The 26,805-nt window shown below is 43.5% G+C and overlaps 6 protein-coding genes across 6 annotated transcripts; 5 read left to right on the top strand and 1 right to left on the bottom strand.

Annotated features, from left to right (window-relative positions):
• Positions 1-2,898: 2,898 nt before the first annotated feature.
• On the top strand, positions 2,899-4,457 carry B0H65DRAFT_283985 (S-adenosyl-L-methionine-dependent methyltransferase). Its single transcript, XM_062822918.1, has 4 exons — positions 2,899-3,322; positions 3,385-3,495; positions 3,552-4,066; positions 4,135-4,457. Exons 1-4 carry the CDS (start codon positions 3,042-3,044, stop codon positions 4,281-4,283), a joined length of 1,056 nt encoding a protein of 351 aa, XP_062678262.1. The 5' UTR covers positions 2,899-3,041; the 3' UTR covers positions 4,284-4,457.
• A 1,240-nt stretch (positions 4,458-5,697) lies between these two features.
• B0H65DRAFT_283939 (S-adenosyl-L-methionine-dependent methyltransferase) lies at positions 5,698-7,277 on the top strand. The gene is made up of 5 exons (XM_062822917.1): positions 5,698-6,087; positions 6,155-6,265; positions 6,408-6,634; positions 6,704-6,994; positions 7,094-7,277. Exons 1-5 carry the CDS (start codon positions 5,789-5,791, stop codon positions 7,240-7,242), a joined length of 1,077 nt encoding a protein of 358 aa, XP_062678261.1. The 5' UTR covers positions 5,698-5,788; the 3' UTR covers positions 7,243-7,277.
• A 5,131-nt stretch (positions 7,278-12,408) lies between these two features.
• On the top strand, positions 12,409-13,024 carry B0H65DRAFT_551659 (uncharacterized protein; the record flags this gene model as incomplete). Its single annotated transcript, XM_062829833.1, has 3 exons — positions 12,409-12,485; positions 12,592-12,688; positions 12,824-13,024. 3 exons carry the CDS (start codon positions 12,409-12,411, stop codon positions 13,022-13,024), a joined length of 375 nt encoding a protein of 124 aa, XP_062678260.1.
• Positions 13,025-18,497: 5,473 nt separating this feature from the next.
• B0H65DRAFT_283853 (S-adenosyl-L-methionine-dependent methyltransferase) lies at positions 18,498-20,378 on the top strand. The gene is made up of 5 exons (XM_062822915.1): positions 18,498-18,982; positions 19,055-19,239; positions 19,310-19,420; positions 19,528-20,045; positions 20,137-20,378. Exons 1-5 carry the CDS (start codon positions 18,824-18,826, stop codon positions 20,283-20,285), a joined length of 1,122 nt encoding a protein of 373 aa, XP_062678259.1. The 5' UTR covers positions 18,498-18,823; the 3' UTR covers positions 20,286-20,378.
• A 766-nt stretch (positions 20,379-21,144) lies between these two features.
• Positions 21,145-22,008, top strand: B0H65DRAFT_283855 (uncharacterized protein). The gene has a single exon (XM_062822916.1). The coding sequence runs from the start codon at positions 21,347-21,349 to the stop codon at positions 21,968-21,970; it is 624 nt and encodes a 207-aa protein (XP_062678258.1). The 5' UTR covers positions 21,145-21,346; the 3' UTR covers positions 21,971-22,008.
• A 1,747-nt stretch (positions 22,009-23,755) lies between these two features.
• On the bottom strand, positions 23,756-26,201 carry B0H65DRAFT_591246 (uncharacterized protein; the record flags this gene model as incomplete). The annotated part of the gene is made up of 7 exons (XM_062831093.1): positions 26,038-26,201; positions 25,281-25,926; positions 25,150-25,222; positions 24,677-25,069; positions 24,575-24,620; positions 24,353-24,503; positions 23,756-24,268 (listed from the first exon to the last, which is right to left on the bottom strand). Exons 2-7 carry the CDS (start codon positions 25,752-25,754, stop codon positions 23,756-23,758), a joined length of 1,650 nt encoding a protein of 549 aa, XP_062678257.1. The 5' UTR covers positions 25,755-25,926; positions 26,038-26,201.
• Between the last annotated feature and the right edge of the window lie 604 nt (positions 26,202-26,805).

Below are 26,805 nucleotides of genomic sequence, written 5' to 3'. Positions count from 1 at the left end.
ACGCCTTACAATACTATAGAATATATAGGTTCTCGTACGCTTCAAATCCATTTATAAAAAAGACCCGATATACCTTCAGTTTAATAATTAATGTAAAATTAACGGTTACTCTATCCCCTTCAAAAAGTTCAAATCTTTTAAAGGGAAGCGGGCAATCAAATAATGAACCGAACCAATTATCGATAGTATAGCTATCGAAGGAAGAGGACAATTTAAAAGAGTATTTATTAAAGTGCTTAATTTATTATAATATATAATAAATATTATTATATCCAATTAATATATTAATAATAACTATATCCAGATTAACTTCGTAATTGGCCTATATATTCCCTTACACCTATAAATAAAGTAATATAAACGTAACTAATTAAATAAAATCAACCTTAATTATAAATAACGAAGTTAGAGCCTTACTATAATCTATACCTTAAATATTAGGAATAAAGGGATACTTTTAGCCGCGGCCAATATAATATTGATAGCTATTAAATTTTCCTTATTACTAGGGTTAAATATAACCTTTCTCGTATATACCCAGTTCTTTACAAATAATACCTATTATTATATAATTTAATATAAGGAGTAATAATATAAAGGAAATCTACCCTTATACTTTTATAATTCCTTTAATTTCCCCTACCTAGAAGGGAAACTCATCTATATTCCAAACGTTCTCCTCCTTAATATTAAAGCTATTATATATAACCTTCACCTCTTTTAACCAATCTTTAAAGGAATCTAATCAAACTTCAATATTTATTCTTTTCACATCTTTAAAACTAGCCGCTTTAAATTCGAATTCTAGATACTTCTTATAGTATTCTATAGGCTACCCTCTATAAAAATTAATAAAGGGGGGGTATAGCCGTTAAACTCGTAACTAATTAATTAACTTAACGAAGGAGGTATTATTTAAGGGGAAGTAGCCGCAGTTAACGATCTAAACTACAATATCAAGAGCCTTATCCTCGTCTACAATCAAAGCTAAAAACCAATATACTTCTATACCAATTAGTAAAGCCTTACCCTCTCTAATAAACATCACATACTTCTTAATAATAACCTTACTAATATTAAACAACTCCCCCACACTCTTATATATAACCCTCCCTTTATTTCTAACTTTAATATTAGCCTTAGATCGTAAAGTAATAAATTGGGTTACAATTGCAGTCTAACCTACAATGAAATACTAGGCAGCCTTCTCTACACAGGATACAACGTCAGGGTTAAATACAAGTATAATGAAAGTATATACAAAAGATCGAACACAACGGAACGAGCAGAATGAAATTATTCACAATATAATACAATAAAGAATAGTAATATTATAGTTGAATACAGATTCTATACCGTTATAGAGCTTGCACATTATATATAAAAAGTCCAACTCTCAAAGGGACGATGAGAATCGGTTGACTGGCTGTAAGCGGGCCCCCAAAGGGAGGCCCCACATGGCTGGCCCCCAGAGGGTGGCCAATGCGTGCACCTAACCGACGAGTATTCCCCCTTCTTCCTCTTCAACCTGCAATCTATCCAAAAGACCAATCAATCCTTAGTTCGCCTTGTCTTTCTCGTTTTCGTGGGATGTGGTTCTCACCATCACCTCACTCGCCCATCAGCTCAGCTTGTCGTTCTTGGCGATCACTGGGTCCTCTTCACACCATCAACCTAAATTCTCACTTCCATTTTCCCAGCAGCCGAGTGCTTTACTTTCAACCTCCTAGGTCCAGTTTCAGAACCTTCCAAAAATAGGGCTCCACGCGGCGCGGTTGTCCTCTCGACACCCGTGGTTTTCAAGAGACAATCGGGTTAGGGTTATATCTCTTTCCGAAACTCGACAAGCCCGATATCCAAATGACACCATTGGACCAGTCCACCCTGCCCTGGGCCACGCACCCACCAGTCTTCTAGCCCTTCAGACTTCCCGCCAGTCTTCCTCCTCCTTCTTCCCATCCATAGCACACTCAATCAACCGTCGTGTCCTCACATCTTGTCTCTCCCTTTGAAAGCGTAATTCAACCCTCTCAAGCTTGCTAACCCCAGGCAGCTGCTAACCGCGCCCACTTGTTCAAGAATTGAGACGCTAACCTGGATTGCAGATGGCATCACCCCCAAAACACAGGACCACCTCCAACCACCAATCCTCCTGAAGACATTCTGAGGGCGCGAGTCAATCTCATGTTTGGCCCATACCTACCTCATTCCGCCGCTTCGGAGTAACGGCTTACTCCCGTCTTCACGACTGCGAATGGTCCCCGCTCAATGTTCGCCCGACAGCGCTGTGCTATCCTTCAGAGGAGTCATGGCACTGGAAAGAATGCGACGTGTCCCATCTCACAAGCTTTAGCTCCGCGGTATTGCCTAGGTGGGGTGCTACTGCAGCCTGCAGGGGCAAGAACCCCTACCATGCAGTATGCAGTTGCCACTCAGGTGATTCCCGCATCCCCGAATGGCGGTTACCGTACCCGACTGGGCATTACCCCCGACAGGATGTCAATCCCGAGCAGATGGTTTCACAGTTTTCACACCTCCACGGATGGAGTCTCCAAAAGTCGTGGACCGGCCTCGAACCTCTTGGGGGTTGAGGGGAAAGGTTGCAATGCTTCCAGCAGTCGTAAACCGCCTGGGTACGGCAAAGGTGAAAGATGCATACATAGTCAGGAGGGGCCATCGCTACCAGGATCCCGCAGGAGTGCAGAAAGCGTGTCTGGCACATGTCAATTGGTCCGCTGTCCGGTCTCTTTTTGACATCCACCAAGTCCTCCTAGGGCCGCATCAGGAAGGCATCCTAGAAATTCGCGCTGACCGCTGCATCGTTCACAGTGAATGGAACGCTAGAAACTGTACAATGCCATCATGATCTTTGGCCGTCCCAAACCCCTCCCGCCCTCGCTGTTTAAAATCTGGTCCAGTCACCTCTCCTGCTCCCGAACCCACAACCAAACTTGAACCCTCAGCCGTCTGTCATCTCTCGGGTATTGTTCTCAATATCTAGCTTGCCTCGCTCTCGTTGTTTCACCCGCCAAACCACAAGCATGGCAGCCCAGCCTGCACAGCAGCTGCCATTGCTCAGCAATGAGGAGCAAGCCGCAGTCGGTATTCTTCCCGCCTCGCATTGGCAACAGCAGTCCACGCAAGAGGATCCCAATGATGATTCAGCTTCGAGCCTTGGATCATTTGTTTCCAGCACCGCCTCGCTGACCGAGTCCATTTTCGCGTATCGCCATATTAACGGACGGACCTATCACGGCGAGATTGGCAATGCTGAATCCTGGGAGCCCAACGATGAGCGCCACAAGGAGGCGTTAGACATTGCGTAAATCTATCACCACATACCTCTTCCCCTTTGGCAATCCGAGTCTAATTCATGAGATAAAGTCATCATGTGTACACGGTGGTACTCGATGGAAAGCTCCACAATGCTCCTCTCGATAAAAAGAATGTTCAGAAAGTCGTCGATATCGGAACTGGAACGGGCATGTGGGCAATGTGAGTTTTTACAAAGCTTCGCCGCTGATGCCTCGCCTGATAACCTTTCTCTCTAGCGACTTTGCCGACGAGTTCCCCGATAGCGAAGTGATCGGTACCGATATTACTCCCATCCAACCTCCCTGGGTTCCTCCCAACGTGAAGTTCGAAATCGACGACTGTAACCGAGAATGGACTTGGGCCGATAATACTTTCGACTTCATTCATATACGTATGATGTTCGGTATTATCGAGGATTGGGACGCCCTCTTTCGCCAGGCTTACCGTACCTGTAAGCCCGGTGGCTATACTGAAAGCTTTGTTTGCGACAGTACATTCAGGGGCGATGAGACAGTGAAGGATGATAGCGCTATTGCCCAGTGGGGGAGGGTTTGGAATGCGGCAGGGAAGAAGATGGGACGGACATTCGAGGTTTACGCTGAGAATCTCCAGCAGAAGGGTATGGAAGCGGCGGGCTTCGTGGATATTGAAGTCAAAGATTACTACATCCCTCTTGGTGTTTGGCACAAGGACAAGGTCCTGGCCGAAAAGGGCCTTTGGTGGAAGATTCATGCGGAGAGTGATCTTGAAGGTAAGTCTGTTTTATGGTAAAGTTGTGGCTGGAGATATGCCGGGCTTAACTAATGGGTGGTTACACAGGCTATCTGAACTACCCGTTCCACGCGGTGATGGGGTGGACTCCGGCGGAGACTGGCCTCTATGCCGCTCAGCTTAGGAAGGAGCTCAATAACCCGAAGATCCACGGCTACACCACGGTGCGTTCTGTATGGGGTCGGAAGCCAGAGTAAGAACTCTTTGGACATGGGGATGGAGGAACCAGAGGACGAGTTATGAAGGCGTGGGGATCCTTTGGGTAAGCAACAATGCAATGGCGATATGACAAAATCTATGAGGGGTTCAAATACGCGACACCGAAACCCACCATGTAAACTGCTTTAGGCGAATGCACATCTTGTTTTGAGTTAACTTACCTCCCAGGAGGGTTCGTTGACATAGTCAAGATCAAGGATATGTCAAGGTTTCATTTGTCACCTACCCGGAGGATAAAAGGTTGGCGGGAATCTCAACCATGAATCATTGTGCTTGTCCTTGACCCGGAGATCAGGTTATTCGAAGTCCGGACTTTGTGCACTTGCATGTTTTGGGAAATCTGCAATCTCTGCGACCCGTCTTCAGGTGTTTCATGGGCTCGAAACGCTAACCTTGAGTACCATCGACACCCAAAACAAGACCACCTTTTTCAACGTCCGATTCGTCCGAACACGTTCACACGACGCGAATCAATTCTATCCTCACCCAAACGGGACCTCAACAGATGAAGTGTTAAAAGGTCATGGACCGGCCTCGAAGCTATTGGGGGTTAGGGAAAAAGATTGCAATGCTCCCAGCAGTCGCCAACCTGGCAGTCCTGGGTACGGCGGAGAACCGTGAGCCCCCCAGTTTATGCAACTTCCGTCCAATGCAAAACCCCCGTTTTGTGCAAGGGAAAATGGCCTGCACCAATTCTTGGTTGCATAAAAGGGGGGCCGAGGGGCATCACTCTACACGTACTTGGGGGCCAGGGAGCTTCTTGGCGCCAACTGCCAAGTAAAACCTGAATCCCACAGGGGTGCAGAAAGTGTGCTTGGCACGCCACATCAATAGATGTTGAGAATGTCCCTGCCACGTGCCTCGCTCTGGGTCTACCGCAAATTCTCACTTATAACGGAGATGCTCTTTTGGGGAAGGCCACACCTTATGCAGGTGTTTTGAGCTTGCTCTTAGCTACATATGCACCATCTTGCCAACTGGATTGGTTCAAAATCCCAGTATGATCCACAAAGCATCTCCGTTATGAATGAGAGTTTGCGGTAGCACCCTTTTCCTTACCAAGCTCACCAAGATGAAGTGGAAAGCGAGCCTGGCCCATGCACTTGCCCAGAGATGCCCTCTCAGTCGTGTGCCTATTTCAGCCCTCCAGACCCGCGGCTTCCTCTTCCTCCTTTCACAGTCACGGTCTCACAATACAGCCAGTGATCCATGCCAGTCCCACAAGAGGGCATCGCGGAGAATCCGCGTGGGTCCCGCTCTTTCCCTTAGTTTGCGTTCTTCACAGTGGATAGAAGGCTAGCAACTGTACAATACCCCTCCTGCTCTCGCTGTTCGGGGCCATCTTGCACTTGCACAATTGCCCTCGAACACACAACCAAACTTGAAGCTTTGGTCATCTATCATCTCCACGGGTTTTATTCTCAACATCCCACCTTGCCCACATCTCGTTTCACATCTCGCTTCACTCGTCAGAACCACAAGCATGGCTCCCAATACCAAGGGATCATCGTCGGCAGCCGGGCCTACAAAGGTTCCGATATCGATGTTGCTCAGCAATGAGGAGCAAACCGCCATCGGTATTCTTCCTGCCTCGCATTGGCAACAGCAATTTACGCAAGAGGATCCCAGCGACATCTTTTCTTCCAGGGCCAGGACCGCCTCGCTCACCGAGTCTATCTTTCAGTATCGCCACATCCATGGAAGAACCTACCATAGCGATATCGGCAATGCAGAATCCTGGGAACCGAATGATGAGCGTCACATTGATGCAATGGAGATTGCGTAAATACCTGCCTGAACATCTATAAGTATCGTGAACCTCGGTTGTACATGCTGACCATCGTAACAGCCACCACGCTTATACGGTCACTATGGAACACAGGTTGTATCGCGCTCCACTTGATAAGAACAAGGTCCAAAAGGTGTTGGACGTTGGTACAGGAACTGGCCTGTGGGCAATGTAAGTCTTACTCCACGCATCATGCGTACTCGTCAGGTCTCGAAGCGCTTCCTGATGTTGCGCCCAAGGTCGGACAGACGTTCGAGCCCTGACAGGTATAAGCCCCAATCGCCCTTCTAACAGAATCTCTGATGCTGTCTAGTGACTTCGCCGACGAATTCCCCGGAGCCGACGTTGTCGGTACCGACATCACCCCCATTCAACCTTCCTGGGTGCCCGCCAACGTCAAATTTGAACTTGATGATTGCAACCAAGAATGGACCTGGCCAGACAACACCTTTGATTTCATCCATGCGCGTATGCTAATTGGTGTTATCGAAGACTGGTATGAATTCCATCGCCAGGCCTTCCGGACTTGTAAACCGGGTGGTACGTACCCCCTGACCTCTTCCATCCACCAATTGTCCATTGACAATCACTCACCCAAGTCCCATGCAGGCTACATCGAAACTTTCGCCGCTTGCAGTACTTTCGAGTGCGACGACGGTACGGTGAAAGAGGACAGTGCCATGTCACAATGGTCTAAGGTGTTTAATGAAGGTGGAAGAAGGTTCGGCCGATCTTTTGAGGTTTACGACCACGACCTCCAACGGAAGGGTATGGCAGCTGCTGGCTTCGTGGATATTGAGTATAAAGACTATATTATTCCCATAGGTGTCTGGCACCCTGAGAAGGAAACAGCGGAATCGGGTCTATGGTGGAAGCTAGCCATTGAGGCGGACCTTGAAGGTAAGCTTGCGTGTGCAGCGGGCACTCGGTTTGCAGCGAGCACCCCACCATTCCACAATCAGTGACTTGAGTTGGGTCAATGCTAATATCTCCCAACAGGATACCTTAACTACACCTTCATTGTCTTGCTAGGATGGACTCCGGAGGAAACCAAGTCGTATGGCGACCAAATTAAGAAAGAGTGGAACAATCCCAATATTCACGGCTATGTCAGGGCACGCAGTGCATGGGGAAGGAAGCCAGAGTAGGTCCCAGAGGACACTCAGAAGGCTAGATGATTGTGGACTGTTCCTGTGGTTTTAGGCACGGATTTTGGAATCAAACTTGAGCGACGTTGATACCCCCCCCCCCTGTCAGCACCCTGCCCAGCCTTGTGCCCTGTGCCGGCAATCTCTGAGAATCTTTGGCCAAGACCCGCCTTCTTCCTCCTTCCGCAAGAGAAAACCTCCGCGCACTCCAAGCCCAGCCTACACGTACTCTAAGACCCATATGACAGCTGTTATATAAATACGGTCGTTTTGTATAGTAAACTGGGGTCTTTGAATGTTCTAAACATCGCTCCCGCCACGCCAGAGTAAACGTAAAAGTCGTAATACTTTTCATAGTATTATGAACCCCCCAAACTCGATATCGTCGTTCACACACACACAACGAATCTGCTGCCTTAATGCTTAGAATCCTTCTCTTATTTATTTACTTAGTAATATATACTCTAAATTACTCAATATGATAGGGTTCTTTCTATTGCCCGGCAAGTATTACTATACGATCTATAGGTTCTTATTATTCTAGTAGTTCTTATATCCCCTTCTGAAGTAGCTATTTTCGTCCTATAAACTCTCTCTTATCCTCTTCTTCTTACGCCTCTCCTATCTATTTAACTATTTAATATTAATATTAGTAACGTAAATAGATTTGCCTAATTATAGGTATAGCTTCCTCCCTCGATAAATATATAGGCCAAACTCCTTTTTAATAATAGGGCATTTGCGGGGACTGTAGCGAGTATGCTGCTACTTAATAAAGCGACCCTCTTCTTCGAAGCTTACGTTATATAGGGGGTATTTATTATCAAAGACGTTATACTCCTCTTTTTTTACCTATTTAGCCATTTACTTATTAAGCTCCTCTTCTAATTGTAATCAGGCGAGCTATTGCTCTTCTATAAATAATTCCCTAATATAGTTTATCCAATTCTTTATATTATTAAGGAATAGATTATTACTAAATTCATTATCTATTATATAGTATAATACGGTGTTAAGGAGGTTCTCCCGCTAGAATCCCTATATATTATTAAAGATTAGTATTTCTAATTTAATAGTTTAGGTGATAAAGAGTTAGGAGGAAGAAGAGGAGGAGGAAGGAGAAGGAGGAATAAAGAACGATGGTAGGTTAAATAGTTTTGAATTTAAATCCTCTAATTTAAATACCTCCCTTGGTTGGGCTGAAGTAAACGGGCTTTAGGGAGTTGGAATTTGGTTAATGTTAACGAAAATAATATTCTATATATTATTATCGCTATTAATTAATACTTCCTCCTCTCCTTCATCCTCCTCCCTTATCTTCTTCGTACCCGCACTATTTATAATATCCTCGGCATTTAAAATTTTAAGATTAAACTTAACGAATTCCTATTAAGAATAATAACGATATGTAAATGCTAGAATAGGGGTAGTATTTGTAAATTCGCCCCGGGGCCTAGGGGGGTTGGTACGTGAGTTGGATTAGATTTGATTAAATTAGGTTTAATTAGATTGGGTTGTACGTATGTTAGCTCTAGTAACCTACGTATATTAGGGAGGTTGGTGTACTTGTAATTTATTTTGAGAAGTATTTTAAAAGGCTTCTTAAGACGGCCGGCCTTCTCGAAAGGCTTCTTAAAACGGTTAGCCTTTTTAAGGGTTATTTTAGAGAGGTCGTATAGCGATAGGTTTATAGCTAAAAGGGCTACCCATATTACGCGGGCGGCCTTTAGGAATCTTTATAACCGTAAGTATAAATATAAAATATTTATTGACTACGTTCTAAGTAGGAAGTTAATATAGGATAATATTAGGGGTAGGGGTTAGAGAAGTGCTTATTCGAAGTTAATATACATATTAGAAGGGGTAGTATATATCTTTCTCAATTAAGACAACTGTATTTCCTTATAGCCGTATCTCTATTTTATATATATAGAGAAAACCTCAGCACACTCTAAGGTTTACCTAGACGCACTCTAAGACCCATATAATTCCCACTCTGGCACCACATGACAGGCTATAACACCCGACATCCAAAAGCCCACTTTTACCCGTGAAAATACGCCATTTCAATGCACGAAACATTGCGCTCCATTTCGTGAAAGTTTTAGCCTTGCAAACATTTTCGAACTTTGCGATTTTGAACATACTTTTAACCCATCGCATCGCCACCACACCTTACATCAACACGGAAGGTTGAAGAAGCGTGATAGGGCAAATACTTTGGTAGCTAAGGAGGGCGCCAACGAGGAAGATTACGAAGTAAATAAAGAAGGGGGTTGGCAACTTCAGGGATTATGATGGAGGCTGGAAGGCGACAACAAAAAGGGTTTGATTGTAGTTGTCTAACGGAAGAGGAGAAACGGAAACCAGGACAGCCTAAATACCTGGAAGGGAGTGCCGGTAATGGAACGGCCCAGTAAATGGGCAAAGCCGGTGAATGGGCGGCCCAGGGCACGAACTTCCAACAGATTAAGACTAGGTATACTGTGCTGACTGTGCGTGTCGGATTTGGGGGGTTCGCAACACCACTAAAAGTATCACGACTTTTGACTTGGCGGGAGGGATGTTTCGGACATTTGAGAGACCCCAAATTACTATACAAAACGGCTATATTTATATAACAGCTGTCATATAGGTCTTAGAGTGCGTATAGGCTTCACTTGGAGTGTGCTGTGGTTTTCTTTATATATAAGGTAGGGTAAATTGCCTTTTAAATTAATAAGAGTATGGGGGTAGAGGTTTGCCTTAATATAAATCTCTTTATTTCCTTAGTAATATTAAAAGAACTTTATAATATTAGATTTCTAGTAGATTGAATACTTATATAATAAAATTTAAAATATAAGTACTAAATTAATTATAATTAATTTATAATATATATATACGCAACAAAGAAGTAATATTTTCCTCTTTAAACTAAGTATATTAGGTAGCAATATATTAAAAATAAATTTTAAAAACATTAATAAGGCTATTACAATTAAAAATTCGATAGGATTTAAGGGAATTATTATTAGATTCATTTAGCGATATAGTCATTTAATTGTAATTAAAATTCTCGTTAATATAGTAATTAATCTACTCCTCCTTAATAGGGATATACTCCTCCTTAAAGTAATTAATAATAGTTTCTTAGGATTCGTTACATTCGCGTTAAAAGCGGACTTAAACTTTATTAAAATTTAATATTATAAGGGAATGAATTATATACTACTATATAAAGAATAGTATAGTACGTATATTAGTAATTTTACGAGGTATAGGGGGGAGGTTAGCCTTAGTCCTAATAGTAGAGCGAATTTTCTTATATAAGCGGATTAAATACTAGCAGTTAATCTTATCGTCAGTATTAAAAATTAGATTATTTTCGTTAAATTCGCCTTCTTCTTTATCGTTTAGTTAATTAATATCCTCGTCGCCGTCGTTATTTTAATTACTATTATTTAAATCTCCGTTTCTAAATTCCGCGGATTAGTTACTATCTCCCTCTTCGTCGTCTTTAGAATCGTTAACGGCGGCGGCGGGGCGCTTCTAAAGCTTCTTAATATTTTTAATTATATTATAATTAATATACTAAATATAGCGTTAGAATATAACGTTTAGGAATTCAGTCCGTAGTATACCGATAAAGGTATCGTTTTTATTATTAATAATAATACCAGGGTAACAAATATCGAAAATTTGTATAGCGTAGTAGATTTAGTTAATAAAGTAGGTATACCCCCTTCGCCCCTCTCGTTATTAAATATTATTTAAAATATAAGTATAGAAGTTTTCTTAGCTATAATAATAACGCCTTATATTAGGGCAAAGTAATAGCAGTTAACCTTGAATATAGTATTAAAGAATATAATAAAAGGGTTACGTAGTTATATTTTGCGTTATGAATCGAATATTTAAAATACGTTAGAAAGTATAATATTATCGTCGTCCTCTTAATTAATATAGTAGTAAACTATTATTACATTAATCTCTAGCAACCGTATAAAGCTTTAGGTATTAATATATTCTTCTTTATATACCTTCTTCAATTATATACATATATTATTAATGTTTTTATATTGAAGGGGTATAGTAAGGAACCGATCCTTAATAGTAGTATATATAGAGCGAACGGTCAATTCCCTTCTCTTTAATAGACTAATTATAAATTCTTATAATTTAAAGTATAATACTAGTACTTTCATTCTAAGAAAGAGATAGTTATCAAAGTATTAGGAATGTAGATATCCTTCGTAATTACTATTATTAATTTTAATTACCTATTTTTAATTAGCGGCCGCTTACTTAGTAATTACAATATGAAAGGGATATTTGAGGGCGTATTTGTGTTTTTATGATATAGAGCGTCGCTTGGAGTTGGGGTTGAGAGTAGGATGAGGTCGAAGGGAGGTATAATTGTATTGGTAAATATACCGGTAAAATTAGTTATATATAGGGTGGCTGGGGTTACGTATTAAATATTTGTTACTTCGAAGGATCGATATATTAAAGCGACGGCGGCGATTGAGTTTAGCGATATTGCGACGGATTTTATTAATTGTTGCCCTAGAGGGGAGGGTATTAATAGGATCGTTTGGTAGAACGTGCTAGCTTTTACGCGAAAAGGAGGCGGCGTTTGCAAATATTGTATTAGTATTATTAGAATTGCAACGACAACGAGGAGGATTAGTAACTATCTATAGCGAACTATTAGTATATATTAAGATTAGTACTGATTAATTAACGTATATTAATTAGTTGTATAGAGTTGGCGTGGTTTATTAGTATGGTGGTATTATAGGGTGGTATTACAATATGGTAATGCGACGTACAAAATTATTTAAAATCATTAAGTTAGAAAAAGGGTGTACGGTTCATAAAAGATTGGTTAAAATTTTATAGAATGCATATTATTATTTTGTGTATTGAAATGGGGTATTTTTACGGCTAAATGTGGGACTTTTGAATGTTAAGTGCCATGGGGTATTATGGGGTGCCAGAGACCCTAACCCTTGGGATTTTATGGGGATTCTATGGGTTTTAGAGTACGTGTAGGCTAACCTTAGAGTGCGCGGAGGTTTTCTCTTCCCTAAATAACAACCTTTCACGATTCAAACTTTCACCAGCTCATCCTGCATCAATCACATTAGTCAAACAACACCAAGACTACCTCTTCTGATCGCAATGGATTCTTTTACCAAAGAAATACGAGTCGAGTCCAGTGGCGTTCTTTTCGCCGCCATCGAGATTCCCATCGCGGGGTTCATACCTAAGACCGACCGATCTCAAAGTGAGTCTCAGTTCAGATCTCAACTCACCATCCATCTCACCACCCAAGCAAACTAACCATGGCATCCCGTCGTACAGCTTCACTCCCAACCCCTTCAAATATCCGAATCTCACATTCGTCGGCGACCCCGCAGCCGGGCAGATATCCCAACGGTCGATACCAACGGGTATGACGGTCAGAAGCTTCCAGAGCCATCCGTGGTAATCCGTCCCGCCCAACCCCCGCAAAGTAAGTGTTTCAAATGGTTTCACTTACCAACTCACCCCTCTATCAAACTCATGGTCAACTAACTTCCCATCCTTCACCCAGTTGGTCAAGAAGTTCATCATCAACTTCGACAAGACCTGTATCCACTTCGACAAGATCTCCATTCACTTTGAGCTTCTGGACGGCACCACGTATGATATCAGAGGCAACGACACGATTAACGGCAAGGCCGACCGAAGTGGATGGAGTAAGCGGCAGGCCACCCTGATCCTTATATCTTTGCAGATGGGATGTGGCGGTTGAAACCCAAGCTCATTTCAAGGCCACCTCTGACGTCAGCAAACCACGGATTCCCCGACTTAAAGTAAGACAGATTCATTTTTTCACATCTTTCTGATTCTTTCTTCTTACATCAACCTTTCCACATCCATCCCCACATGGGGTTTTAGATTGTCGTTTTTCTTCCTTTCATTCTCTCTCTCTTGTTTCCATGGCCAGTACGGCTGTTAGTCTATGATAAGACCTCAACCCGATGGAAGGGTAAGCCAGAAGTGTCGCGTCCGTTCTCCCACTGCCTGTGGGTAAATAGTGCATTCCCTATTTGGCCATGGGGAAAAAACCGAAAGAAGGTAAGAAACCCCATTCTTGTCTTCGAGTCATTTTTTCTTTTGCTCCCTTTTGTCTTTTTCCACTTGTCCCATACTGATCCTCGGCATATTTGGATTTCAGCGCATGAAAAAGCTCTTCTTCCAGCCCAGCCCAACGCTTCATGCTCGTCGTCGATTCGAGTTCAATACGAAAAAGGATTAGATTCTTCCTCGCTCCAATCGTGGGCAGAACTTGTGGCATCGAGGTCCGCAATTCAATCAACATGACTCGTCACATTTTCATGTGCCCAAATGTCTCCGAATCAACTCGGCGGGCGGGGTGAACCCCGTGAGCTTTATCGGATCACAACTTTCTTCAACATGCTGTTCACTGCCAGTCTAACGTTGGAGACGGCATGTACCTTTTCTTTCAAGACCTGCTACTCCGCGGCACGACCGGATTGGGACGCAACTGCAGCCTCCACCCTCCACTGCTGCAGGCCGCTGCAGGGGAAAAAGAAAAAAAAAAGGAGCCGCTAAGACTTCGTTGCAGAGCCTGTCAGCGTCAGAAACTCTGGATTATAAATCGACTAATGCCGTCTGAACTGTTCATCCGGTATCCATGCCTTGGAGGTTACTGTGCCCGTCTTGACTCGTACAGCCGGGCTGACGTCCTGGTGGCCTTTGACAACGGAAATTTCACCGGGTACAGTTCACGCGGTTTGGTGGACCGAAATCGGTAGCTGGGTAGACTCAAACTGGTCCCTGGATAGACTAAACCCACTTTTATCGCTGAGTAAGCCCAGCCGCCCAGCCAGCCGCCCAACCCAGCCTAGCCCAGCCCAGCATACCGTGCAACTGAGGCCACATAATCGATGCCCGCGCATCGCCAAATCTACGTCGTTGTCGTCATTTTTTATATAAAGGTATTCAGAGTTATTAATCCAATTAATTGTTTACTGCTGAGGGTGTTAATACTACAGTTGCTAGTAATATTATTATTTTCTATACTAGCCCTATTACTATATATACTATATTTACTATATTTATTACTTAGAATATACGTGCTTACCCTAATTTTAATACCCGTTGTATAAGTATTACTTAGAGTACTATAGAGCCTGTATATATCCCTATAAATATATTGGAGGTATTAGAGGCGGTACTATAGGGATTAGAGTTCGATTATATTACATTATTAGTATAATTTACCCCTATAAACTATTTTACTATTAATTAGAAAGAGGAAGGAAATTCTAATTTAGTTAGGATTAGGGTATTAGAATTAATTATTTAATAGGCGCTAGTATTCTATAATTAAGTTAGTTTGAGCCACTATAAATTAATAAATAGTTATAAGGCCGCTATATTTAATTATTTAGCGGCTAGTACTAAATTTAGGGATAGGGAGATAGGGAGAGTGCTAGAATTTTCTATAAGGGAATTAGAGGATAAAAAGACGAGGGTAAGGGTATTAGAATCGATTGCGGGGGTATTAGAAAAAACGTTAACACTAATATAAATCGCGCTATAGCCTTTATAATAACATTATTTAAATCCTCTTATATAATTTAGTTTACTTATTCATAAATCCGCCTTCTAGCCCGAAATTATTTTTAGTAGGTTAGCGCCCTCCCTCTTCTCTAAATATTTTACTATATTACCCGGCGGGGCAATTTGTCGTAAGAGAATATATAGCGGTTATTATACTAATTGCGGTTAATAAGCGTAGTAATGGTAGGCGCGGCGGTAGCGGGCTAAATAAGGCTTTAATTACCCTCGAAATCGTATAATTTGAAAATTTCCGGGTTTATAAAATCTCGTCTTAATATTCTATATATATGATTAATAAGGTTTAAATCGGGGATAATTATTCGTCTTTAGCGGTTAAGTAAGGTAGTAGGGTTTTAAATTACATAAGTACGTTATTTGATTTCGGTTAATTTAATACCGCTATTTAACTTTATTTATTAATATATAATTATATCCTCTATAATTAATATTAATAATATGATTATTTATAATAGTTTTAATATAGAATATTTGTAAGGTAAATTATATTAAACTATAAATGCCTTTTTGTATTTAATATTTAGGTTTTAATAAGGGTCTTTTATTTAATCATTATAAGTATAGCGGTATTAGTACTATATAAATTTGAGGGTATATAGTATTATTTATATATAAAAAAGAAATTAGGAGGTTAATTAATTAAATTTCTAATTCTATTTATAATGGTAATAATAAAAAATAGTATTTTTACGTACTTTCAATACCAAATTATTAAATATCCCTACCCTTTTATATTTATATAAATACAATTACTTCGCTATAGTATATTGTAATTTGAATACCTCTCTTTAAGAGTAGTAGGTATAGTATATATATTCGTATAGTTAATTTAAAAAGGAGAAACGGTTCTTAAAGAGGCGTTTAATAGTTCTATATATAAATTCGACTCTATTAATTACCTTAATGCCAGAATTCCTATATTTTAAAACGGTATAATTCCCAAACTCGTTAATCCAAAAGAAGTAATATTTGTAAAGGTAAACTAGGAGAATTAAAAAACTATTAGCGAAAAGAATGTATAATATATTATAGCAAGGAAGGGAGTTGAGGATAAGGGTTATTGAATACGTACGAATTTATCGTTTAAATTTATATACTTTTAAATACTATGCCCGCTAAAAGTAATTATTATTATTAATATAAACTATTTAATTCTAAGCAATTTAGAAGCCTTTATATCTATATGAATAGAATTAATAAGTAGGGTTAAAGGTTAATATATTACGATTACGTAGAATAATAATTTTAATTATTAATTTTTTAATTATTTAACGAACTTTTTACTTATTATTAAATTATTAAATAAAATAATTAACGGCGGTAATATCGTTAGCCTCTTCTAAGTCGTCTTCTTCTAAGTTATCGTTAACGTATTCGTCTTTTTTTATCAGTATTACTATCGCCAAATTTATTATTATTAATTACTGTAAGCCTTCAGTACAATAAGGGATTGAGATTATAATTATCTAAATATTAGATAGTTAGTGGGAGATTTAATAAATTTATATTAGGGGTAGGATTATTATTACTATTATTGCTATTAAAGAAAGGTTATATTTTTTTTATTAATATAGTAGTTTATGTTGTTTATAATATACGATATATAGAATTAATATAATACGTTTATATAGGTAGTAATAGCAGCCTTTTTAAACCTTCTATCGAACTTAGTAATAAATATTATAGGGTTAGGAATTTCGTAATCATCTTAAAGCTTTTTTAAATAATTAAATTGCTATTCAAAATCTTTTTACCTTTCCCCGCTCGAAAGACGGAAAGCAATATTAAAATTATAATTAAATATATTAATACTAATAACATTAAGAAAGGGAAGGTTAAAACGGTTAATTTATAAGGGAAAAAAAGGGGTTAATTAATTAAACTCTATAAAAATAGTTAAATTAGAAAGTAATTAAATTAAAGAGTAATGAAATTAATAAATGTAATAATACTTTATATATATTATCGATTAGTAAAATATAGGAGTTCTTCTTCTATATTTCTATATATTAATTTAAAATTTAGAATATTCGCACTACCTTCTATTTGTTAGGAAAGAGCGGGTTATAATTAATAAAGTATTCAATACTATATACGTCTTTATACTATTTTAAAAAGTTAAAAAATATTTTTATTGAAGAATAAGGACTATATTTTATACGGCGAATACGCTTTTAAATATTCAAAACCTCCTAAATAATAATAAGGACTCGAAGACTACACAACTTTAATATTAAATTATTACTATTAATACGTTAAATAAAAATAACGGTTTCTACTTCGATTTTAAGATCCAAAGTACCGCTTAGGTAATAAGCAATTTAATGAAAATTTATTCTAATAATACTAAATAACCTTTTAATAATATTATTAACAGCCTCTTTATAATAGCGACGGATTTATTATTAACAAACAATATTACTAATAACATTAATAATATTAACATTATAATTATAATTATTATTAATCTCTTTAATAAATTATTAATCACCTTACTTTTTCCTTAATACGAATTTTATTTAGTAAAGATAGTCGAATCGACGTAAAATAGTATTTCGAATTCTTTACCCAATACTACTTTTATAAATACAATTATATATATAAGAATAATTAATACATATAACGAATTACTCTTTTCCCCTCTTCCTACTCTTTATATTACTATATAATTAAATTATAAAATTTTATTATACAGCGTATTCTTATAAGGCATAGAACATAGCGACCTTATTATTATAACCCGACGAAGTAAATAACGGTCTTACTTATCGTCCGATTAATAAAAGTAAAAGCGAAAAAAAGAGAATTTATTATTTAATAGTAGCGCGCTTACTAAGGGACTACAATAACCGCATGCTTACTTACTCTTTACTGGGACAGCGGATTAATAGCGATTAAATTTTAATAATAAAGGTCGTACTCTTATTAGAAATAATTATTCGAAACGGACTTTTCAGATTTGAAGGCATTTTACTAGCAATTTTAATTAAATCCTATTAACGCTAATTATCTTAATCGGCTAAATTGGAAATCTAATTTACTAAACGAATACGCAACGTACGGAGGGCAGGCGGACGGTATATTAATAAATACTATAAAGTCGAGGATACTATATTAAATAATAATAAAAACGAAGGATAATCGTTATAAACAGTTGCTCAACATTAAAGTAAAGTCTCGCAATAGCTTTATTTAATTATATAAAACTAATTATTGTTAATAAATAGCGCGACGGTAGCGGCGGTTAGGTAGTGATATATACGTTATACACAGTATATTAGGCTAGGCTGGGCTTGGCTAGGCGGCTGGCTAGGCGGCTAGGCTTACTTAGCGATAAAAGTGGGTTTAGTCTATCCAGGGACCAGTTTGAGTCTACCCAGCTACCGTTTGCGTTGGTGGACAGGGCTCATGGACTCGGCGACCGACACTGACGGTCTTGTCTGGATGGGGTACAAACTGAACAGGAAACCGCACCAAGCCATTGCCACACTCGGCGGCAGGAAAGGGCAGAGATCAAAGAGGCATAGCAAAGAGGAGCTGCTATTGATGTCCTGCAGCGTGCAGCGATGTTTGGCACCTGTCGATTGGTCCGATAGACACACCCCTGGAAATCCGGAACCCACGGCAGTCTTCCAATACGATCACGGTCTCACCAATTGCATGGCCCTAGGACCGCATCAGGAAGGAACTCCAGCGATTTGGGGTGTCTCGTGCGCGTTTCACAGTAAAACGACCATGAAAGCGACTGTACACTTTTGCTTTGGCCGTACGTTACCCATCAACCATAATTGGTTTAAAGTCCCGCCCATGGAACGACTCTGTCCCAAGTCCCAGCTCCTCCATTCACGAGACCACACAATTTCCCCCAGCGCTTCTGGCTTCTCACTTTCGATCTCCCGAAAGCAAGCAGCTGTACTCGGCTTTCATTCACGCAGTCACGACCATGAGTTCCAGCACGCAAAACCCTCAAAGCCCCAAGAGCCCCCAGAGCCCTAAGGGCAAAGCGACCTCGCCGGCACCCGCAGCTGCCCCGACCCCGCTCAGCGCTGAGGCGCAAGACGCAGCTGGCATTCTTCCTGCAACCCATTGGACGGAGCAACCGGTAACTACCTCAAGCAGCTTCCTGGTCGTCAAGTTGGCTTGCACCTGCTAACACCCCCGCCCATGTTTGTAGCTCCCCGAAGAGGATGTGGATGATGGGGCGTCTTCCATCGGCTCGTTCACCTCCACCACCGCTTCTCTAAGCTCGAGCATTTTCCAGTACCGCGAAGTCCACGGGAGAACGTACCACGCCGAAATTGGCAACGCCGAGTCATGGGAACCCAATGATCAACGCCACGTTGATGCGATGGAGATTTTGTAAGCATCTGCACAATCCTCTGGCAAAGTAGCCCTACCTTCGAGGGTAGAAGGCTGACCACCGGAGAAGTCATCACGCTATTCTGGTACATATGGGAGGAAAGCTATATTTCTCTCCTCTCGAACAAAAGAAGGTTCAGAAGGTACTCGATATTGCAACGGGGGCTGGCCTGTGGGTGATGTAAGTCTTGTCCTCTTCGTTGCCTTCCGTTCGGATGGTTTACTCAACCGCCTCTCAGATGGCTTACTTAAGCGCATCTTGGATGGCTTACTAAACCGCATATTCAGTGACTTCGCCGACGAATTCCCCAACGCCGAAGTTATAGGCACAGATGTCTCCCCTATCCAGCCTTCTTGGGTCCCCCCCAACGTCAAGTTTGAGTTGGACGATTGCAACCGGGAATGGACCTGGCCGGAAAATACGTTCGATTTCATCAATTTCCGTTTCTTAAACGGCATTGTTGATGATTGGTATACCCTCTTTCGTAACGCCTATCGAGTCGCTAAACCCGGAGGCTATGTAGAGAGTTATGCTACGGGATGTCGATTTTTGTGTGGCGACGGGACCTTGAAGGAAGGTTGTGCTCTGGAACAATGGGGTAAGGTTTACCAAGAGGGTGGTAGAAAGCTTGGAAGAACATTCGCAGTATACGAAGAGGATCTCCAGCGGAAAGGAATGGAGGCAGCTGGGTTTATTGATATCGAGTTCAGGGATATTCAAATCCCGGTAGGTGGATGGCACCCTGAGAAGGAAGCAAATGAAAGGGGTCTGTGGTGGAAGTTAGCCATTGAGGGGGATCTTGAAGGTAAGCTGGGTCGTCAATAACCCCCCCTCCGCGCCCCCCTCCCCCCTTCCTTCATAAGCACCGATCCAGCCAATCCTGACATACGCTCTAGGATACATCAACTACCTCTGGAATTCAGTCCTTGGCTGGACTCCCGATGAAGCGAAAGCTTTTACCCGTTACATGAGAAGGGATTTGAATGATCCTAAGATCCACGGATACTTTATGGCGCGTGTTGCATGGGGTCGAAAGCCGGAATAAGCATCGCTACAGTTGGAGCGACTGGTTGGGAGCCACATTGACCGGGAGGATAGATATGTTTGGGATTTTTGGGACAAGACCGGTGAGATACGTTGCAGTTTTGAGTAAACAGAACCGCCGCTTTCTATCTGGGTAATGACAAGACACACGCAGTGCATTTTCTATCAATATATCAGATTTCCTTCATGCGTCCTCATCCTCCATCGGTCGCTACCTCCCAGTGTTTCCGTCCGCGAAATGTCCTGACAGTCACGCCCACAGCAATGAAAGCCACCAAGTCCCGGACGTTGTTCTTTCCAACCCTCTGGAACGCAGCCCATATTGTCTATCTGAAGTCAAATACCCGGCATCCCATATTACCGGACCATGCTAACACTCGAGTCACAGCGTCGATCACGGCACTTGTCCAACGGTGTACGGTATATCCCGCTTCGGCTCGGGTACTGTCCACACTACATCAAGATAAAACAGATCGACAACGGCATCGTGAATTTGCCGCCAACCATCGATGCACTTCCCCTCCCAGCGTTCCTGCACCTCTTGGTTACAACACACGGGATCATATGGAACTTCAACGAACAGCGACTGGACCTCTGGCCATCGATGCCACTTCTGTGCTCCCTGAGGGGAACACAAACACCAGTCACTCAGTATAAAGCAACACGTTATGGTATCCATCAAGACTCACTCCGAGAAGCGTCAAGCGACGCTACCGCCATCTCCTCCTCTATACCTTCTTCACCTCCGCGGGCACCGACAGACCGGGACACGATCACATGGTCCGACCTTCTCTTCCAACTTGCTTCCTAGCAACCCTATTACCCACCCTCCCTCTCATCTCCGCCGCCTTCGCCTCCGTCTCGGGCTCGACAACCTCACAATACACCCGCTCCTGCCTCAAATCCATCACCTCCCAATAAATCACCGCCCAATCACTCGGTGAATCCACGGCCTTCATCACCTCCCTCCTCTCTGCCCACGGCAGCAATTTCACCCACCCCGGTACCGGTAGCAGCACCTCACTACCTCCCGCTCCCCAACTACCCCCGGCCCAGGCCACTATGCCAACACCACCACCAATCTCATCTACAAAGAAAACGCATCCCCCCTCTCCCCACCTCCCCGAACTCAACCCTCTCCATCCCCCTCAAAATCGACTTCCACCGCTCCGCCCACGACCCCCTTCGCTGCGCGACTTTCACCGAACTCATCGCCGCCAGCAACACCACCATCCGTATGTTATCCACACCCGCATAGAGGTTTCCCCCTTGACTCTCCTGCCGACAGTAATCGAGAGTATCGTCACAGATGAGGGAGATTGGCTCTTTAACGCCACCGGTACCCTCACCCTCACCCTCCAAGAAGGATCCTGGCCTCCCATCCCCATCCCCTTGACCTCCTCGCTCCGCAATAGTAACACCTACGCCGAAATCCAAGCCGTCGGTGATTCATACTTCAACCGCTTCGCCAACACCTCCGTCTCCGTCCCCTGGGGACCGCCCTTTCTCCGAATCGAAGGCAGCTTCCCCGCGCTGGGGAACCTCATCACTTCTACCGGCGACTGCATCCAGGAGTGGCCGGCGAGCACGATCATAGTGCCGTGGAGACGGTACGTGGTTGATCAGGAGATGGGGACGGTGGATATCTTTGTTGGGTTCCCAATCCCGGGGCTGGATAGGAGTTAGGGGCAGAACAAGGCGATGGGGGATAGTCATGTTTTTAGGGTGGAGGGGGGGAGGATTCGGTTTTTGCATACTGTTAGTGCGTGTGTGGTGAGGGGGTATGGGTTGAATGGGACTTCCTTTGGTAATGGGATGGGGATGCCCGGGATGGTGGAAGGGGGGTTGGGACAAGGGCAAGGGGAGAGGAGGGTGAAGGGGGTGGGGAGGAGGAGGAGTGTGAGGACTGGAAAGGCTTGGAGGTTGGGGAGGTGGTGACTGTGAGAGTGTGAGAAGGGAATAGGAGGAACGGGAGAATTTGGGAGATGAAAAGTCGGGGAGCTGTTGCTGATGAGTGACCGGTCGAAATGGTTGTAAGAATAAACCGAACATGTCACGGTCAGAACCTATATCAGACCTTGGGTATACTCACCACGCCATCCATGCGTCTTTATTATACCTTTGTTCACAACCTCTAGCCAGTTCCTGGATGGGAGAATCCCTAATGGACCCTGATCGATGTGTTTCTAAACTCTTGTAATGCCTATCACAGTTTTGTAACGGCCTTGCCCAACCACACCGAGCGGTATTGGACTGTCCGTCCGTTTTGGGTTTCTTCTTACGACCGCTCGGTGGTGTCTGCTTGTGTTCCACAGTCTGGTACTGCTGTGTTGGAGAATCATACACTCCCGTAGCGGGAAAACCCCCAGGGCACCTGATCTAAAGTGACGATACTTCTTTCCCCAAGTTCATTTCCTCCCAGAAATTCCACCACCCTACATCAATGGAAAGAACGAAGCCCGCCTTCAATTAATTGGGCCAGTGGCTCAATGGTTCTCGCCGTCGCTTTCTTTCTTGTGATCGCCAGTTCGATTCCAATTGACGACAGCTTTTTTTCCGTCGCGCGAAAAGTTTCGCGCGGAAGTGTAAATGCCCTCATCCGAACTTTAAAGCCAAAGTCAAATACCACAACCACCTCTAAACTCCCAAGACCATCCCTAACTAAAGACCCTATAGTGGCCTTCTAGAAGGTCCTTATAGGGGTCTTTAACTTTTGCCATTTTGCACCCAAATCCGACCAATCAGAGGCCTTCCCTGACCAACTAGCTAGGCTAGGTGATTGAACTCGGCAAGTCCCACTATCATGGTTAGAATTTGGACCTAGGCTAGGCACCCCCCCTGCTATGCTAGGTGCCCTCCTTATACACCCGCTGCGGTCGTTACGCTCAAGATTGTCTTCATATGCGCCCTTTCTCTTATCTGAAAGGTTAGGTAAATTTGTACATCAACACTACACCTAGAGGCCCGGTGTTCTTCTTCGACTCCTCAATATGACCCGCCCTTATCACCCGGACTGCTCCTTGAGAGACCACATCCCCCTTTCCGCTTTCTCGGCCAACCCTTGCTATAGCCACTCCTTGTATTCAAGCCCATTCAAGTTAACCTGTTATTGTGCTGGTTCAGATTCCGCAAAGATCGCCAACTTCATGCCTTGATGAAGATGAACAGATGAGACCTGTATGCCCCGCTGAATGTTGAGCTCGGAGGACACTAGTATCAGACTCCCAATCTCCCAGGAGTGTAGCCAAATTCTTGCCAATGATAACACAGCTTGTGTTGCAATTGAAACCGTCTTTCCACCGTGGAAATAACTGCTATAGCATGGCTGGACGTGAACTTCCACCTGTATGTCGACTTCCTTTGGAAGAGTTGAAGAAACGGCTGAGGATCAGGGTGGACGGTGGTTGGTTCGCTTGAACCCCAAAAATAAGGGAAAGAGTAGAAAGGAAGGAAGGAAGAGCCGAGAGGAGCTCAAGGGCCGCTTGCTATGTGTGTGAGAAACTGGGCAACACTATCATGATGGCTGGGTTGAGGCTGAGAAGGGAGGGCCACAATGATATCATCCAGATCTACGCCCCGCTCTCCAACAGAGACACACCTGCTCCCACCGTCAAAGTATAGCGGGAGCCGGTGCCAGGCTGAGTTGTAATACTTCTCGGCAGACCTGAAATGAGGCCCGACCTGCTTCTCTTCTACAACGAGCTCCATGTTGTCACCCGCTCCCTCCACCCGGACCGAGCAAAAGTATCTGCCTTTGAGCGGAGACCGGGGCAAGACCACGGGCTGTGCGTCCAACAAAATGTAGCTCCGCCCTCCAGCACTGATCGGAGGAATCGTCTCGGGGTCGTCGTGTTGGAGATTGGGGTTCTGGTCGGCATAAAACGGGTCGAAGTTTCGCCTTCTTTGGTGCTGAGCATGCAGTCGGTAAATTTGGGTTGCTGGGTCCGAGTGCACTGTTGAAGAATTTGAGGTGTCAGGAGTGTACTGAGATTGAGCGGGTTGAACTTCTTTGTGAACTTCTTTGTGCGAAGCATTTATAAGGTAAGCAGAATGGATGAAAATACTCACATAGTAAAAGATTGTGGTTGCGGAGTTGTCCCACTTCTTACTGCCGGCCTGCTTGACCTGGATGCCGATGGCTGCTCCTTGCTTGAAAAAGGCCTCAGCCGTGATTAGCTTGAGGGCTGCGATAGCGGCTCCCCAAGCGTTTCGAACGGAGCTACCAGGATGGTTAGATGTCATTAGCAACTAGCCAGAAGAAAATGGTTGTTCGATGGTACGGAAACTTACTCATTGTCCAATCCCGCACTGTTCACAAATGTGGCCGCCGGCAAGCCTAGCTGGCTGATCAGCTGTTCCATCTTCTGCCTCAGCGGCTTGTTGCGGATGGACCCCCCGCGATTACGATGAACGCATCCGGGATGATTCCGTTCTCATCCCTCGAAGTAATTATCTTGAGCTTTATCAGCTCCTTCTTGGCAAGGTCAAGCATGGCTTTGTATGCTTGATTCCAGAGGTGGTCTCGGAGGTTACTGTCGAATACGAACCGTCTATGATGGTTGTGTTCGTCCAATATATCGATGGCCAAACCATCGTCTGGCATGAATGAACCAGGCCCCCAATTTTCACGGAAGGCTAGCCTGATGAATTTGGCCCGAATTTCGGCTTTTGCGTGCCCAGAGAGTGGTTGGCCCGCGAGAGGAGTGTCTCTCACCATCCTTCGGTACTGCTTCTCGCACTCCTGCATAACATGGTGAAGCAAATGTTCTCCTCCACCGCCGACACCTGTAACAAAACATGTTTCGGTTAGAGCGGACTAAATGAAAGTCGTGGGGAGCCGTTATGGCAAGTGTATTGAAACCTACCAAATGCGGGTCCTAGCTTGAAGAACTTTGGCTCACCACCCTCGACGCTGTAGACCCAAAACTTTGAGCCGTTCTGAAATACGTAATGTTAGCTAAGCCCAATAAGGAGTCACGCTATCCGAGGCTCTTACCAGGTTATGCCCACCAAAATCAAGAACTAGGCACACCTTGTGCTTGTTCTGGCTAGCGAGCGCCACTGACGCCTCCTCGAAATCCTCAGATTGGAGCAACAACTGGCCAAGTGCCTCTGTCTCCGTGTAAAAGAAGATCTTCCTTCTGGCCACTTCGATCTCCCATTCGAAGGCCTCGGCGAGAAGTTGGGTGTAAACCTCCTCGAACTCAAGAGTCCATTGGTTTGGAATGGTAATGGAAAGTTTACCAACGACCCAGCCGCGACGCCTAACGACCGGGTTCTCCTCGATCTTGTTCCTTAGATGCCTAAACATCTGGATCATTCCTTCTCTGAGCCTAGCACGGAGCTCCGGGCTGTCGGCGTCGCGCAACCGTTTCATCAGAGGATACTGTGGAAACAGGTTGTTTGGGTCGCCTGAGAAAAGGTAAAAGCCGTATTTCAACGACTCCTGTTCTCGATTCGGATCGAGCATGGTGGGAAGATAGACGGGTCCATTGGAGTCGTATGGATAACCATGAGCTGGGAAGCTCTTGTCATCCTGGCTGAGGGGGTGCAAGTTCGGAATGAACTTGTGAGACTGGTCGTTTGCCAGGACGAATGCACGAATGCCGGTGCTTCCCAAGTCGATTCAAACGCAAACCTCTCTGTTGGTAAGGGTATCCCTACGTTACTACTGGCATCCAAAGAATGATGGGCTTTGCGACATGTGATGGCCGCACTGGGACAGAGATCTTTGTTTGGTGGGGTGAACTTACTGCGGAGGATTCGCCATCTTGGCTGCTTTGTGTCGGCCTGGAAAACTGCTGGGTAAAGGGCGCAAGTAAATGAGGCAGAAGAAGTAGCGTGTTTTGTCCACTCTTTGCAAGCGAAGCAAGGCTTGTTGGAAGATTGAGCGACGGTTGATGCTGGCAGAGCAGGGAAACGAGCGCGGTGAGAATTTGGCGTGAACCTGCAAGGAAAAGGAGGGGAAGAGGAAGGGAAGCGAAGGTCGGCCAGAAGTGCCCCAAGCGACCGGGCAGGCAACCAGGCAGCCCGGGCACTTACGACCGGGAGTCAAAGTTTCTGTGGGTCTGAGAAAGCCCTAATTGACGACCAAGGCCTTTACCTGACGTACAGATAGTGAGAAATACCAGACACGGGATGAGAGGACACCAAGACATAGGTATTCACCCTTCACCTACGACCATTGTGGATTCAGGAGTGGAAAGCAACGTCGAGTGCGGCCAAGCAGACACTACAGTCTCAAAACAGGGCCGTTTAAACTCATGAACATCAACGCAGGCACCTGCCAGATATGACGATTGGTTTTATATTCTGTTTGTGGCGTAAAGCACTGAATCCATTAGTAAGGTAGCTGCCCATGTTCGAGGGCCACCTGTATAGTAGACACAATGTCCGAAAGTTTATGGAATCGAGTTTGGCGAACATGTGAAACCTAGGTACTTTCCCTTGCTTCGGATTGAAATAAGAGTGGACTGGCTTGGCCACAATTGGGAGGTGCCCCGTATCAACTTGCCATGAGT

This window comes from Neurospora tetraspora (assembly GCF_033439725.1).
Source record: "Neurospora tetraspora strain CBS 560.94 chromosome Unknown B0H65scaffold_7, whole genome shotgun sequence".
NCBI lineage: Eukaryota > Fungi > Ascomycota > Sordariomycetes > Sordariales > Sordariaceae > Neurospora > Neurospora tetraspora.
This window is presented reverse-complemented; position numbering and strand designations above follow the sequence as displayed.